Source organism: Dicentrarchus labrax, unplaced genomic scaffold (genome assembly GCF_905237075.1).
Source record: "Dicentrarchus labrax unplaced genomic scaffold, dlabrax2021, whole genome shotgun sequence".
NCBI lineage: Eukaryota > Metazoa > Chordata > Actinopteri > Moronidae > Dicentrarchus > Dicentrarchus labrax.
Genome location: NW_026136724.1, coordinates 11,606,374 through 11,624,434, shown reverse-complemented (window position 1 = coordinate 11,624,434; position 18,061 = coordinate 11,606,374). Strand labels below are relative to the sequence as shown.

The window sequence follows — 18,061 nt, the reverse complement described above, 5'->3', positions numbered from 1 at the left end:
CATTGTGTGTTATCGGCTTCTATAAACTGAGTGGGTAATGAGAAGAAAAGCACACATTTTACACATTTTTGTACACTTGCTTTTTAGTTCACTCGCTTGTTTTTGTCACATATGAAGTTTCATTCCAAGTAATATCCCAAATCTATAATAAATGTGTCAACAGATTATGGATTTTACAGCAAACGCATGTATCTGCAAAATGAGTATTGATTGCTCGCACTGACAAGCATCGCCTGCTGCTGTTACGGCTGATATTTTCTTTTTTCCTTTATTGCTTCCTGAACGAGGGATCGCTTTGCACATATTCTTGCTCACTCATGGATTTTTCTAACTTAATAAGAATGATGATGGGCTGCCAAATTGTCCCCAACCGTGATATAATTAACATGGGAGATGTATCTTTATAATGTGTGTTCAGACCCTTTTTCCCCTCACCTCAAATTATGTGCTTCCATTTACTATAATGGCATCTGTGGGGTTCTTCCTTGTATATAAGAATCTAAAATGGCCCACCTAAGTGGTTCAATTTTTTTGATTGCCTGAAATGAGTTGAAACAAAAAACCGTGATCACTACACAGGGGAACAGAACTCGTGTGTAGTGTAAAAGTAAGCAGGCGACAGCTGTCAGAAAGCCTGTGCATGCAGAGACTGACATGTTCGAATGTCTAAGTGCTGTTATAGAAAACAAATCTTATAGTTGATTTATTATTAAAAGGTGTCAAACAAATGGGACTGACTGTGGCTTTATTTGTTGAGCGGTTGCAGTAAGTTGAACCAAGGTTAAACATTTGGTAAAAATCTACATTTTTATTGACAGATCAAGTGGAGGCTTTTACAGGTTTTAACAAATCCCTTTTCTTCTTCTTTACACAAACGAGATGGACAGAAAATCGAGTGCATGATGCAAAAAATCAATAACTATGTTTTCTGTGATAGAGATTGAGTCATGTGTTAGGTGTATTTTTACTGCCTGCAACCTATAAACCATGGTAATTTTAGTATTATATATATATTTCCACACATTTACACAGCCAGGAAGAGAGAGAGAACAGAGATGTGTGACAAGAAATGGAGGCCCAACACGACAGGTGAATGGTGTACTTCAAACTGAGCCAACAGCAGGTACTGGTGGCTTGTGTTTCTGGAGAGATGTACCTGATAGTGGTATCCCTCACAGCGCTCACAGTGCCAGCAACACGGCACACCTTTGACCACTTTCTTCCTTTCGCCCGCACGGCACGGGATGCTGCACACAGAGGGTGGGAGGGATGGGTCACCTGTCTTCCAACGCATGGCCTCGACCTGGGAGAGGAGAGGAGAGGAGAGAGTGAGGCGTTTGGATAAAGGTATGAGATCTGTTCCATATGGCTAATGTCAGTTTTGTTTGTTTTTGTCTTAAATTATTTGTGTGTTCAGGTGGCAAAACAAAACATCCCACCTTCTTGTGGGATATTAAGGGACACAGAGATTGGCAGCCATCTGCCGAAGCTGACATTACTCGGTGTTAACAGTCCTTTAACACTCACTTTTCTTTGTACCTGCAGAAAGTGTGTCTTCAGGGCAACTCGGAGAGCAATTAGCACAAGCAGATCTTCAGATTGTTTTCCTGAGTGCTGCCAGGCACAAAACTCACACCAGCTAGTCTGGAAGCCAGCAATCAGACCATAATCAGATCTGGCACAAATAGGCCATCTGTATTGCCTTCTGTGTGTGCGTGAGTGTTTGTGTGTGTGTTTGCGTCTGTGCGTCTTTGAGTGTGTGCGCATATGTTCTCACATGTGTGCATTTTTGTTTGTTTGTGCTTATGTCATGCTGGCATTATAGTAAATCCCTGAGCTTTCCGTATGTCTCCTATGTGCGAGTTTGGATGTGTGCGTTTTAATGTGTCATTATGTGTGTGCCTGTTTGTAACTCTGTCATTACACCAAGTCCCTGAGGCTCACTCGTTGCCGAGGGTGACGAGTAAAATGGAGCATTACTGTTTTAAACAGGCACATGATGTACCAGTCCAACAAAAACTAGTTAGGAGGAAAAACCCATCAGGGACAGAGAAAATGGACTTGATTTGATCATTGACACACATATGGAGACACACACACTTTCAGCATTTAAACACCAATACTGGCAGTCTGGCTGTTTCACAACTTTGTGCTGTAGATATATCTGTCAGTAGAAATAATGTAATGATAAAAAAGAGAGTACTCTATATGCGTATGTGTGCGGAGGAGGGTATTAGCGTTGTCTAAAACTTTTAAAACTGTTTTTGTTGGGTTCTGTTTTTTCCTGTTTATTCAGTACTTTTACTCATTACTTATTCATAGCCTTAACCGATGTGGAAAACATTTACAAACACACAGATACACACCTTATTTGCTAACAATAATCATAAATTATGCACAACCGAAAACAACACAGGCCCGGTCATGAACCTCTCTTCCATTAATTACTTCAACGACACAATAATAGTTGTAATAGGAATCTGCTTTAACGGTCTAAATTTAATATTAATGCTTCTGTGACCTACACTAGAAAATGGGATCAGGGGCTTTTGTTGCCTTTAATCAATAGTGATAGCTGAATAATTACAGGAAAGGGAGAAAATAAGGGATGACAAGCAGCAACGGGCCACAGGTCGGAGTCAGACCCCTAGTCAATGCAGCAAGGATTCAGCCTTGGGACATGGGGTGCAAGCTTTACTAGGTGAGCTATCAAGAAGCCCCAAGACTGGTTGTTTCTATATAGTTATTCTTAATGCCTGCCACTGGGTCGAATTCCCCTTGAAATCAATGAAACAAGGAGGTAGAAACACTGCCGTTTTTGTCCACATAGATGGAATCAACACAAAATTCAAGTTCCTGTTTGTGCTTTAATTATTAACATCAACTTAACTTTGTATATGTGTCCATGCACTATATACCGACCAAACATTTACCCCGAAACTCACTGGTTTGTCCGTTGAACAGAGTTCTGCGGTCTCTTTACCCTGATTCAAACAGTTTGTTGATCACGAAAGTGTTCACCTGCTGCCATCACTACATCTGCCACTGTGCCTTCAAACCCAACTGAATTGTTAAACAAATCAAATACATCTGTTCATTTGTCAACTGTCAAAGCGGCCAATCATGTGTGTCTTAACTATGTGTTGTCCTTTGTGTTCCTGCAGTCTCCCTCTCTCTCTCAGCCAGGCCGTCCATCAGGCAGAAAGCACTTCGTGTCTATTAGTCTTCTCATCTGTCATCTGGCCTTTTTAATGAAGTCCTGGGTGGATTTATAACACAAAGCACTCCAGCACGCTTAAGGATCTTGTGTGTGCATACGTGCGCGTGTGAGAGACTAAGACAATAGGATTCCAGTTAATTTATGTATTTTTGTGTGAATGTATGCAATGCTCAGGTGTATACCCCAGTTCTGGTGCCAGTGTTTCATACAGTATATACTGTGTGAGTGACCTTGTGTGGGTGTGTGTCACTGTGAGTATGTCCCTGCACAAAACTCAGCATTCTGAAAAGAAGAAAACATTCACACTTACAATTCCAGCTAACTTCTGTGTCTGAATGAAAGCAATAACTCAAACAAATCCAGCCCACTAACAGGGGATTGTGAATTCATGGCAGCTGCTCACAGTGATGTTGAACTTTCATTCTGCCAACGATTTTGGTCTATAATGCCTCCAAAGCTTCAATAAACCACTCAAATCAAAATGCATTTTGGATTATTGTAAAGGCATTTTTTCTTTATTACACAGAAGTCAGTAACTAGAACAAGTGGAGATGGAAAAGAAGGTTCGATATTCAGTGAGCTGGAAACACATAAGCAATAATATATGTTTTGTTTTGTACTTAGATTATAACCTCTTTATTGCATTCCCTGTGAGTGGTGTGAGCAGGGAATAAATAGGACTTAAAAAACGAGGGGACATTAACCCTTCTTGGTCACACATGCAACCAGATGACTGTAGCTAAAGTTAAACCTCTTTTACTCAACCTTGCTTTGCTTTTACTCTTTCTTGTTTGACTTTCTTGCATGCAACTGGTAATTATATTTGATGCTATAGAGCATGTGTTTGAAACAATAATAGCCATGCCAAGAAAGCTTGGCATGAGTGTGTACAATCTCACTTTGAGGTGCAGTTTATTGGTCCAGGATCCAATGACTCTGTACTCCGCAGTAGACCTGTTGGTGATCTGGTACTGGAAGATATCGTATCTTCCTGGAGCGTCTCCGTTCTCATTGAAAACCACAGGTGTACCGGCACTTCCTGGAATAAAAACAGTGGAGAGAGGGTCAACTTAGTCATTTAATGTGATACTATTACGTATCGATCTGTTCTCAAATGGCTCCATTCTTTATTGATCAACACAGGAATGACCATGACTCCCAAAAAGTAAAAAGGATAAAAGTTCAGTGATATGTGGTGGCCAATTTTTTTTTATCAAATATGGGATGATGTATCTTCCTTCAGCTGCATTTTGTAGGTATAAAAAAAAACAGTAAAAGTTGGAATGATTATCATTTCTTGCAATGTAATTGTGGTATCACAAAAGGACATTGTTCCAAATGCTATACATATATGAACATTATGAACAATATAGTGTTTGCTTAAAATATAATATTTATATCGGAAATAACACGTTATGCCTCTGCAGAAAGGCATAAATTTTAATGAACTTAATGGCACTGTCACCTTTCGTCTTTAATCTATGTTGTGTTGTACTGTACATGCGTGTGTGTGTGTGTGTGTGTGTGTGCTGTAGAGATGTGTGACTGAATGTGCACATGCATGAATAAGTTTATGTCCCTTCTCTTTTCTCACCACCAATAAGGCTTAACACAAACCTTTTATCTTCCTCTCTCTGTCTTACTCACCTTTTGTCTTTTATGCAGCAATACAATCAAATCAAATTGCTGAATCTGGCGTAGCATAAAGGAAATCCAATTACAGTGTGCATGTGGTGAAAGCACCGCATTATGGAAATTCCACCTGTGTACTATAAGTCATTGATATTGTGGGATGATGCTGAGGATATATAAAAACAGTTACCTGTTTGAGGCAAACCAAGAGAGAAACAGTGTGAAGATGAAGATTGGAAATTGACTACGAGAATAAAAACACAGACAGACAAAGGAGAGTGTCAGACAGACAGGGGAAAAATATAATAAATATAATAAATTTGTACAAACAACAGAAAATAACAACAGAAATAAATTTAAAGAAAAGGGAATTGCATGAGATAAAAACAGAAACTAAACTGAAAGAGAGACAAAAGGAGGAGAAAGACACCTAAAAGGAGTATGGGGAGGGGTGGTGAGAAAACATGGCACAATATGCCAGAAAGAAATCTAATCACACGAAAAGAAAAAAAGAAAAAGAAAAAAGAGAGAAACTCCGAGACAGAGAAGTAAAGGCTCTCTCTTGTTGTGATCATAAGTCATGAGAGATGTACATATAATGGGTAAAAGAGAGCGAATAAGCAAGAAAGGGTGTGAGTCTTATTGAGAGAGAGTAAGAAAGACGAATGGAGGAAGACAAAATCGATAGAGAGACAAAAGTAGAGTTCTCGGTCTCTCATTGTTACCACAGGTTATGAATGAGGTCCATTTCTGTGAGAATCGGTACATGTCCAACTGTACCTATTATTAAACATCCCACTTTAATTGTCCTTCTCTCTCTCTCTTTCTCTCTCTTTCTCTCTCTCTCTCACACACACACACACACACACACACACACACACACACACACACACACACACACACACACACACACACACACACACACACACACACACACACACACACACACACACACACACACAATGTAGTCATTTTCTTCAACCTAACTCTAGCCTTGTCTGTAATTATGAAATACCTAAAGGAAGTAAAAATCCACAATGAGTTATTTTGGCAACTCGCTGTGCACCACAGTAGGAGAGGCTCAATTAGTGTGATTTTCACAGACTTCTATATCAGCCAAATTACATTTATTTTAATAAAACATAGCCAGTGCTGGAAGTGAATATTTTTGCTGTTTAATTATTGCAATTGCTAGGCAACAATCACTACTGTTAATTACACTGTACTTAAATGTTTGTTGTGTGTAGTAGCACAGAGGATTGTCATCAATGACCTCACCCTACAAATACAATACACCTAGCAACCATGCAGTTCTCTATAGCAACCACATTCACAAAACTAACTCTTGTAACATCAGCAAATACCTGGAAATGACCTGCCAGAGCAACCTTCCTCAACACCCTACAAGCCTTCCAGTCCCGACCCAGCAACCATCAAAACACCATGGCAACCACCTAGCAAGCCCAAGTAACTCCAAGCAACACCCTAGCAACCAATTACCTTAGCAACCACATCAAACACTTTAGCAACCACTCAGCAGTGCCCTTCCAATCACACGAGGTTGCCACTGTAACCACCTGGTAACAACCAAGTCACACCCTAACAACTTACCTACCAGAACACCAACACAATATCCATCAATGCCCTAGTAGCCACATAGCAACAACATACTGTTAGCAACCACCCTCCTCAGTCCTTCACAAGTTACCTCCTCAACTTTTCAACCATTCCTCTCTCTCCCAATAGTCTTCCAGACATCCATTTACAAAAAAAAAAAAATCTTTTCTCCTTTTCCCTTCATGTGGAATGAGTGCACTTGAAACACAAATGGGGTTTTCTGTTTACCTCATCCCAGTAAGAAACAATTAGCCACAGGCAATATTCATGCCCATCCAACTGAAAACTACAACCATGTCTTTCCAACCTCTTTCTCATCTTCTTTGCAGTGTTTGTTTTCTTACGGCCCTTCAGCATACTTTATCATCATCTTTCTTTATCTCTTCCTTGTGTTTCTTCCTCTTACCATCCTTTTTTTTCATCCTTCCAATACTTTTTATTTGGTCCTCCGCTTTCCTCTGTTTACTCACTTAATTCCTTAAATTACTCCCTTCTTCCCTTGCTTTATCAATCCATCTCAATCAGATTTGGTCTCTTCCTCCTCCATCACAAACTCTCTCTCAATTTCCACCTTCCTTGGACTTATCCAAACAGCGTGTCATTTTGAGTACAAAAATTAAGGGGAAAAAAAGAAACAAAAACCCAAATAAACAGGGCCAACTAAAAAGAGAGGCAATTAGGTAATTTTCCACATTTATCAGTGATAATACAATACAGGGCTCACCAACAAGGACCTGCCTGGGTTGTATGTTTTATTTCAGCTGTATGAGTGGCCAGTCTGCAGCCGACATGAAAAACAAAAAAGTTTATTTCTCACCCAGTGATAAGCATGTCATCTTTTTCCTCAGCACTCTCCTATTGGCTGACTTTCTTCTAATTGTCCCTTTAAACCAATCATCCCTCTTTAGCTAGTTAGGTATGCAGCAACTAAAACAGTTGTTTGGAGCAGAGACATGCTGGCAGGTACCTTAAATTATGCAGAGCAAAAGCAAACAGCTCTGAAAGCAGTGGTTACCTTGAGTAGAAAATGATTATTCAATCTCATAGTGTTTGTACTATTTGTTGGAAATTCCAGAGTAAGGTGGATAAAGACAGCACACTTTTATAAGCAGCAGCAATTACTGCAAACACACATACAAAAGGCATGACAGGAGCTGGCAGCATCTCGCCACTATGTTGGGAAAATAGGTAGCTGAAAACCCCTCATCAGTTCTGATTAATGTTTTGGTTTAAGAGATGCATGGACAGGCAACTGGCCTAATGAATTTCCATTTGGCTTTTGTGGTGTTTATTCAAAACAACATTTCTAGAAAAAGGCCTCATGTTTGCATAGTAGACGTGCATCAGGGGCACATGGAATTTTACTGTGTTATTAAAAATGCTCAAATGAACTAACATATAATAATTAAGTAGTCTTTTCCTGTTTTACTCTAAGAACATCTGCCAGCTGGATGAGTAGGAAAAAAATACCATTGTTAAACCCATGAATGTACTCCGTGTGTCATGGGTGTGGGAGCAGTGACATGTTCAACATTTTTCTGCTTTAGTTGGCTTGACCTTGAAAAACAAATGATTTACCTGTCGCCCTGGCAACACACGTCCACCATCTTGTAGTGATACCTATCATGTGCAGTTATTCAATGGCAGATGTTGCACTGCAGAAAAATGATTCTGCCATAACCTGAAAATTAACAGTCTTGAAAAGAAAACCACACTAGAGTCACATGTAGTCTAACATAGCACTTCCACATCCACAATTCTCTCACTGCAAAACCATGGCACCGTAGTGACACAGGCATAAGCTCTGCTGAAGTGTCCTCGAGCAAGATAATGTTTCCCTGCCTGCCATAGGCACCGCTCTGTAGCTTCCCTGCAAAGTCGGAGGCTTTCCCTTTAGGGATCAACAATAGAATTATCACAAGAAACCTAGAAACTTTCACAACTTTTCTCTTGATTTACAGGGAAAGCTCACAGGTCGTGACCTTTTGCTTCATTAATGCAATGTGATATCTACTAGAGAATTAAAGATTTCATGCAATGAAGCCACAGCCACCGATGTGAATCTAAATCTAGTTGAAATGGACTGCAGCTGGAGATAAACATATGTAGGGAGAGTGAAATAAGAATGACACTGCCATATTGACACAGGAAAGTAGATGAAGAATTGATTTGCATTGCCACTTCGAATATATTCAGTGTCAGTCACACACATCTGAAGCATGCTGACCTGAGAGAAAGAGAAAAAATAAGAGTAAGATAGGTAAGAATAAAAATGAGCAAGACAACAGAAATGCCTCAACCCAAGACAGAAGAGGAAAAGAAACTAAAAAAGATGGAGGAAAATGAGTGACAGAGGAAGATAGAAGTAAAAAAGGAGAGTAAGCAGGTCTGTGGGAAAGCATCACACTCGTCTATCTGACAGACAGATGCAGAGACTCATGAATCGGCTTTAAAGCAAAGGAAGAGAGGGAAAATGAGAGTGAACAAGAGAGAATATGTGTGAATATCACATAGCATGGAGGCTGAAAGGACTCCAAACTTTCTTGGTTTGACAGAAAAAGCAAAAAAGAAGAGCACAACTGGGGGGTGGGTGGGGGAGAAGAGATGAAGAGCAAAGAAAGGCAAACTACAGAATGTGTGAGAATATCAATTAGCACAGGCCTTAAAGCCTCCCCGGATGACAGAGATAGAAACAGGCAGATGGAAGGAGGGGCAGAAGGAGAAAGAGAGTATATGAATAGCCTTAAACCTCTCCCTGTTACTGGAGCTGGAGAGACACTGATACAAAAGAAAATAGAGATAGATTGAGAGAAAAAGAAATGAGTAAGAGAGGAAGAAGCAGAAGGGCTGTTAAAAAGCCCTCAGTCTTGCCTGGTTCAATACTGAGGGTGAATAGCAAGTCTTCATATCAGAGACTAAATGTTTATGACAGGGAGATGCAAAAACTTCACTTCAGCATGCATTAATAAAACATGCGTCTGTGTGTGTGTGTGTGTGTGTGTGTGTGTGTGTGTGTGTGTGTGTGTGTGTGTGTGTGACTATGCCTGTGTTCTTGCCAGAGTTTTTGCCAACAGGCTCCCATATGTGTGCTATGCATCGATAGCACTAATAGGGGGACAGAAACAGACACAAGCGGACAGTGAAAGAAACACAAAAAAGAGAATAAGAAATGACAGAAGAAAAGTAATGAAGCCTGAACTCTTTCCACAAAACTATAGTCATTTTGACAGTACGGTGGAGGAGGTAAGAAGCTGGTTAGTCCTCATTGCTTCTTTTCTGCACTCTTTTCTCCTCCTCTCTGAATTTTCTATCACATAAATGGACTTTTTTGCAGTGTGTTTGTAGTGTTTTCTGAGCCAGTTTTCACTGCTTGCAGTTAAACCATCCTTACGGCCAAACCCTCCCTCCTTCCACAGCAGCTGTTTCTCCTTCCTCTCCTCTCCTGTTCAAAGTATCTTTTGCCTCTCCATCCCCTCCTCTCCTTCCTTACTTCCTAGCTTCGCTTCATCCCACCGGTCTCTATCTCAAAAATGACCTGTTTTCTCCTCTCTTTCTCCTCCCCGCATTTCCAAAGTGCTCCAACTTTCCCTCCTCCCCCTGTCTATCCATCCCTCTCAGCCTCTGTTATCAGCATGCCTTGTCTGAGCAGAAGAAAAAAAAAAAAAGCCGGCAAGGAGATAGTTTGTCTGAGAGAAACAGAGCAGATAATAGAACAGGCAAAAGAAACAATGCATGTTTGAAGAGGATCCAGATCTAAATGGTTCTCACCGTGAATAAGAATGAAACACTTCGTCTAAATAGTGAAAGTGAGATTAAGATGGAGAGAGGGAGGGGCAGAACAAAGGGAAGATTGTCGAGAAAGGGTAAAAAGAGACAAAACACACTTTACACAGACACACCAACTTGTGCATAAAACACATGCACGCACACAGCGGAAGAAAGCTTTGTATGGCAATCACCAGTAATTACAGAAAACTAATTTAAGGAGCCTCCATCTGTGTCATGATCTGCATTCACTGCAGTCTCGGAGAAAATGGGAAAGAGCGAGGAGTAAAAATAAGAAGCCATAAAAACAGAGGGAGAGGGCCACTATTAAGTTGATCAAAAGAGACAAAACAGCCTGAACGGGGGAGAGCAACACAATTTAGAGAGAATGAAAGCGAGAGGAGAAATAAACAAAACGTGAAACACAGAGTTACATTACCAAACTCGGCAGAGGAAAAGTGGAGAAAAAAGGTGAAGGAGAGAGCCTGAATAGTACTGATAATGACATTAGTTTCAGTCTTATGTAGCAAACCAGAACTATATTGTAGCACACATATAATCCAGGTCTACTAGCATGTTTTTCAACAGCAGCTATATAACTCGATATGTATATAATCCTCCACTGTTCATTATTCATCCGTCAGTACCAGGTAGGTTGTCCCTACCTCCATCCATCCATCCATCCATGCTAACAGTACAGTATTTAATGGCATAGCAAATTTGTGTCTTTACCTGCACATTGCTGTCTGTCAGCAGATTAGGTGTGCTTGTATTTTTCTGTCTCTACAGTTGACAGACTCACATTTTATCCGGTTATATCTAATCTCTGCCAACAACACATTCCTGACGGGAAAAATATATATTTATATAAAAAGCTGCAAAGATATGGGCTTCAGTGGTGTCTTAGGATATGCTATATCAAATAATTATTCCTGCCTCTCATTCCCTCAAACTTAATTCTAGGTTGTGTTGTTTCTGTGTGGATACACGTCTACCTGTGTACTTTATTCATTCATTGCTTTGATATTTGCCTATTCTTATTCTGTTTTCTTATCTAAAATTACATTCACCCAATGATCCCCTTGCAGAAATTAGCCAATTGCAGTGGCAAGAGGTAATATATAAGACTCAGAAGATAATGAGAAGAAGACCAGACCAATAGAAAACACTATATCGAGAAATACAGGCTGTATAGACACTCAAAAATTAGCTGTCAGTCAGCACTTCAGTATATTGACAGCATATGTTCTGACTTTCTACCATTATAAAGCAACTGTTTGGTCTGTCAGACTGTCACTCTCCCACCACATTTAAAGTATATATGAGTATACACCAGCAGCTTGCAGTGGATGGGAATTGCTCCTCGTACAGTGTTCACTAATGAAGCGCTACCGGGATAAGCAAGGTGATACCACCTGTACAAGGTTGGACATTATGTCAATAATCTGCTACTTACTACCTGCTGCTTGTAAGTGAGCAGCAGGTATTAAGTAGGATATTATGTGTGAGTCTGAGGAGTTATGTTCCTGTCTGTGTGACAGAGTGACGGAACATGACATGAACATAAAAAAGATCTGCATGAAATAACGTATATGGTGAATACCACTCCCATGCAACGAATGATTATTTTCATTGTTGATTAATAATTTTGCCGTAATTGCCTTGTTTTATTTGAAAAATAGTCCAATCTCCAAAGATTGTCAGTTCTGGAATCTGGAACAGGCAAACATCAAAAACACACTAAAATGACCAAATAATTATCAAAATAGTTAATAGTCAACTCATTTAATGTGGAAGCCTATTTCCCCAAATTTCAAAGTATTCTTTTAAATTTATGTTATAATGTTTTGTTTCAAGACGCCATTACAGTAAACATACACATTCCTATGACTGCTTCAGTCTACAGCTGTAGCCCTCAGCTAATTGTCCACTTGGTTTGCCATCCTGTGTGGCTGAGTCACTCTGACACCACTGGTTCTAGCCAGGACTAGATCACTTCTTGTGTTTCAATAGAGCCAATCACACAACATAAGTGCTATGACTAATGTTTCTCCTCTGTCAGCAGCCCAACAACAAAAACAACAAAAAATTATTTAATTGAGGCTTGTAAACGCTATTTGCTAACCAAAACTATTATTTCCGAGCTGCGATATTGAGACCCTTGATCAAATACCCATTTCATACCTGTACACTCAATACCTGCATTTTGTGATTGGCTCTATTTAACACAAAGTAAGAGATTTAACAGCAACTTAAAGTTGTCTTTTAAGCACGGTTAGAAAGTGAAAGGACATCATTATTGTGCAACATTCATCACAACAATTGCATCCATTTTTGAAAAATTGTCACACCCAAACTACAGCATGAGACCAGCATTTTACAAAATGTACCACTTCAGTAGTGGAAAACAATGGCTGAAAATCAAAAAGTGCAGAAATCTAACTACTTTATTTTGGACATGACCTATGTTTATCATTAATCACAAATGTCCTTCCTCTTGCATGACATTTTGGATGAAACTCAGACATTCTTTCTGTCTCCATCTTCTCCCTTTCCAAGGTTGGCCTGACCCAAGAAAGTTAAGCATCTGAGAGTTCCTACGCCTACTGTTTCACCATTTATTTCTCTATTTGCTTGTCTCCACTGCTATCTTTGCTTTAAGATGGATGTGTTAAGTTAAAGTGTGTCTCTCTCCCATCCCTTTCTTTCTAAAGTATTACTCTATATAATATAAAAATCTTCCTTCTCATTGTTTTCTCCAAGTTTCTTGCTTCTCAAGGTCATCCTGCCTTGGTTAAGTTTGATATATCCCAGTCAGCACATCTCCTCTGTCTATCACCATCTCTTTTCCCTTTCTTTAGTAGATAATTTTACTCAGATAGTTGAGTATTGCATGGCTCCATTTTGTACTCTTAGTCTGCTCTGCCTTTCTCTCCATTTCCTTTTCCTTGCCAAATGGAGAAACTGTACATGACTCTTTCTACTCATCCGTTTCCTTCTTTCCAAAGCTGTTATTAGCCAGGCAAAGCTCATCTTTCTTCTATCTGTCTACCCCAACACACCCCGTTTCATTGTCTTTTGCACTTGTCTCTCCTGCCAACAAGCTTTTGAATTTTCCCAGCCAGCTGTCCATCTTTGTTCTCCATCAACGTCCTCTGGCTCTCTTTCTCTTTCCCTTGTCTCTTCTTCATATGTTTTTCCCTCCCAGGTCATTATGTTTAGGTAGACTCTCCACTCCTATAACCCCCTTCTGTCTCCTCAATCCCTCTTTCTCTCTTCAAGATCATTAATGTCTGGTCAGGTTCATCATGTTCAAGCAAGTTTCTCCTGTAGAGCTGTCCTCCTTTCTCTGTCTCTCAGAGGTCATTATGTGTGAGTGAACTTCATCATCCCCCAACTGGTTAGTCCCACGAATCCCTCATTCTTTTCTCATTGCCACAACCGCTCCCTACTTCTCTATCTCCCCCCCAAGGTACAGCCGGGTATAGAGTTCATCATCTGAAAGTCAAGCCGCTCTAATTAGTGCAAGTCGATTCCCATGGCGATGTCCATCTTGTCTCCCGGCAGGAGATATATAACCTGGCAGCGATACGATCACAGTGAGTGAGTTTTCTCGCATGACAAACACAAAAACATATACACACAGAAGGCAGCTGTCATTTGTTGGAGAGCATAGTCCATAAAGCTGGAGACATACCCTCTATGTAAAGTTTCTGTTCATCAAAGTGTCCTCGATTGTGGGTGCTTTAAGAAGTTTAAACATATGCCACATTGAATTTTTAAGGAAACAACAGTTAGCTGCAATTTCATCCGCCAAAGAACATGCAAGGAAGCACAGAAAGAAGTGGTCTGATCTGTTAAATCTGTGTGGTTTTTCACTCTCATGGCAGTTTTAGTTAAGTATCTTGCTGTATTGCCCTCTATTGAGGACTTGTATGTAGGGGGACTTAAACTTTAACCTGTCAAATTATCAACACGATGTAAACATTGTTGTGACAAAGCACAGTGTCTGTCCAACACTAAGCTACTCTAAAAGATCTAAAATGTACGCCAAGTTATTTTAAATAAAAATATACTTAGTGTTAAACATCTACTGCAAATTCATATACCACTAAGTGGGTCAATGAGGTCTCCATGGAAGAGGTTGTGTAATGTGCTTTAAAAATCCCAGTGAGAAATTTGGGTTGGGTTTAAGTTCTTTCCACAAATTAAAATTTGATAATCTACTAAAAACCTAAAAAAGATTAACAGAAAAAAAATAAAAATGCTTAAGAAAACGTGCCAACTGTAGCCTTCAGTTGATGAGTCAATGCTTTTTAGAAAGGTAGGAGTGATGGGAGAGAGGACGAGATCGCGAGAGCGACTGAGACTGACAGGAAGCTAAGAAGAAAGACAGGGGTGGTGAAAGGGAGACGATAGAGAGACCATGGCAGAAAACTGAAGGACAGAGACATGACAGGGAAATAAAGAAACAGAAAAGGATAGTACAGCAACAAGTGAGAAAAAGAGAGAGACAGAGCAAGAATCATTAGCTACGGCTCTATTTGAAAAGCCACTTTGAGACGTACTTACAACTAACAAAGCCAGGAGAATGTGAATAGGCCAAATTAGTCTGTGTGGGCGACAGCAGCACATGTGTGTGTGTGTTGGTTTGGCAAGAACAGTATCTGAATCTGTTATACTGCATACACCCAGACTGAGTTGCTATTCTGGACAAGAAGTGAGCAAACAGAGAGGTACATTCTAGCAAACAAACTCTACGTAATCAGCGACACTGAACACATACATTGATGAAACTGTTTTGTTTAGTGCGTGTATCACAGTTGTTTTAGTTTCCCTTACTTTCTATTTTACTTTCAGGGTTTCATTTTATTTTTCCATTTTCAGCTATTGGCAATATCTATTTTGTTTCTTATTTTTTGGACTTCTGGAAGTAGTTTTTGTTTTTGAAACTATGTCAGATTAGTTTTAGCAAAGTCTATAAAATATAAAAAATACTGAGCATTTTGATTTTGTTTGAAGGTGGGTATTAATCATGCAGGCATTCCTGATTCAATAGGCAGTATCACATCTTTTCATCTCTGAGTGATGATTGCTCTGCCCACTGCAGCATGATGTTATAGTCCGTTGACTGGAGCTCTTTCTATCTTTAGTGACAATGCTAGGTAGATTTGGACAGTTCAGATTCTCGCACAGATTTGATTTCAGCAGACAGAGTAGCTGCTGGCCATTTGAGCTTCATTTAAGCTGTGAAAATCCACGGCCAGCTGAAAATGAGAAGCCTGCTTTTGTTTACTTCAATTCACTTGAATCAAAGACCTAGTGTTTCAAACTGCATATCTGGATGTTATATCTGCTACTCTTATCACTGTAAACTGCGTATGTGCAGTGTGAGTATAGAAAGCTTTACAGACGTAGCAAGAATAACTAAGGAGCACGGGGCTTAGCGAAGGTTAAATTTTTGTTTTGTTTAAATTTTGCATTCCATTACTCATAAGAGCCTTGGTATGTGTGTGTTTCTGCATGTTTTTTCTGTGCATGAATGTGTGTGTTTGGCTGGATAAGCCAATAAAGTCGCAGACAAATAAAAGCTGGACAGCATGGTGCTGCTCCAGGGTTTGTTTCCTTATTATTTGTCCCACTTGCTCTGCAATGCACCAGCCTCTGCTTGTTTGTGTGTCGTTGTGCAGTGTTTCTGGGCTAATTCAAATACGTGAGTGAAAATAGGTAAGAATGTGCTGTGTATGAAGATATATTGTTTGCAACAATGGGAAGATGGCAAGTCATTATAAATATTCAAATATGTTTTTTCATTGCATATATTTTTCTGTAAAATATTCCAACGATAAATGCAAAAACCTCTGGATTTATTCAACACAAACACTGTATGGAGGCCACCCTAATTACAAATGATCCTTTTTTAGTAGTTTACTTATTCGTAACCTTACACAACGCGCTACATCAATAAATATTAACTATGTTACATGAAGAAGAGAAAGTCCAGTTGCTTCCTGATTATATCCTTGTATCCTCTTCTTCCTTTCCTGCCACTCTTGTCTGTTCAGCTTCACTCTGTAAGTTAAGTTGCCTTGGTAGAGATCCAACAGGAGAACAATCACTGCTGTAACAACTTGAAATCATCCCCCTCCCTCCAACTCTGTCTTGTTCCCTCATGCAGCTGCTCCAAAGGTGAATTGGTATGGATCCAGACAGGGCAGAGGGAAGAGAGTCCATGCTCCAGCAACTTTAGCCTTTTCTCTCCCTTTATGTGCCACAAACACACACACAGAGCTGCCTCTATCTTTGCCCCCTTTTCTTCTTTAGCGTTATCAATGTCACGTCAACTCTACACGGATCGATAACAAAACTACTTTTAATTGGGAAACACAAATATACCCCGGCATTTACACATAAACACACACAAAGTAGCTGGCTTAAAAGCTTTAAATCTTGCAGGTTTCTGTCAATGTAAACAATTTAGATAAGAGTAACTACAACAACAAAGAGCCACCCAACAAACCTCATCACTCTTCTTCTGCCCCTAGACAAATACAGCACAGAGGCCTTTAAAACATCAAATGGAATATTGTGAAATAGGAAAACGTACCTAAGATAAGGTTTCTTAGAAGACTTTAGAAGGTATTTCATCTGAACTTTGATATCTGCCATTAGAAAGATGACGTATAGTTGCCAATAATGTACAAGATTGTTTAATGATAGCTTAAATTTGCCAAGCCACCTAGGTTCCTTTTTATTCTTTGCTGTAAATCATCATGCCAAAGCTCTGTAGTGAAAAATTAATTTATGATGTAGGTATTAAACCCCCTGCTATTTTTCTGCAGCAAAATTTGCTCTTTGTGGACTTTATCAGTAATATTTCACATCTGTGTTTTATCGCTATGCAAACAAATAAACTTGTGAAATGAACAAAACTATTTTTTGGGGAGCTGGAAGAAATATAATTGAACCATAATATGTACAAAAAAAAAATCCTCAAAGACACAACTTTTTTTAGCTTTTCCAGAAATCAAAGACAAGCCGAATAACCATATGGGAAAAGATCCAGAAGAGACCCATGTGATTACAAAATCTTGTTCGTAGACATGAACAGATTCATATTCTGTAGAAATATGTGTTTCCAGACATACTTGTAACTGATGTTCGATTAGCATGAACCAGAAACAGTCAATATTTTAGTAAGACATGAGTGAAGAGGAAATATGGGAATAAAATACTACATATTGGTGTGATGAAGCAGCATATTTTCGGACTACTTTGTGTTTAATTCTCACCATCCCATGCTGCGCAGACTGGCAAATATATTGCCTCCTTCTCTTCACTCTTGCATCTTCTGTTTCAATTTTTTTTTTCCATATTTAGGCAAACTTGATTTGTTTTATTTAAATGGTCTGCCAATGTGACACATTCATGCCTCTAACTCATATATTCTTCAGTTATTCTCAGATACTGGAGGGGAGTTGTGTGGGGACAGTACTATTATTTATTCATACCTTAGTTATTTTAGGACTTTCATGTCTTTGATCAGTAAATTATACATCTATTGAGAAGTGGAATTTGTGGATATGTGATGCAGACAGACACTAAAAATGGCAAGCAGCTACACAGGCATTACAAAAATCAGGTCTTTATTGTAGGTGATACTTTTATCTCAAACTTTCTGTAGAGCCATCTGAATGTGTCATGGGCATATGAAACATTTGCAATGGCAGACGCCTCTTTGATAAATTCAACATCAAACCACTCTTCCCATATCATTTTAAATCTATCTAATCTAGTTTTTTATGTTCTCTCAAAATACTGTCAGGG

The 18,061-nt window shown here is 39.3% G+C and overlaps 1 protein-coding gene across 7 annotated transcripts in view; it reads right to left on the bottom strand.

Annotated features, from left to right (window-relative positions):
• Positions 1–18,061, bottom strand: part of grm8a (glutamate receptor, metabotropic 8a) — a 444,440-nt gene that overhangs the window by 254,019 nt on the left and 172,360 nt on the right. For all 7 annotated transcript variants that reach the window (XR_007882612.1, XM_051393028.1, XM_051393027.1 and 4 more), the window contains exons 8-9: positions 4,120–4,259; positions 1,157–1,303 (exon numbers count right to left, since the gene is read on the bottom strand). Coding sequence is in view for 6 of the 7 variants with exons in the window: in XM_051393028.1 (XP_051248988.1) it covers positions 1,157–1,303; positions 4,120–4,259 (287 nt within the window). In the remaining variant the exon portion in view is untranslated. The remainder of the gene's footprint in view (positions 1–1,156; positions 1,304–4,119; positions 4,260–18,061) is intronic.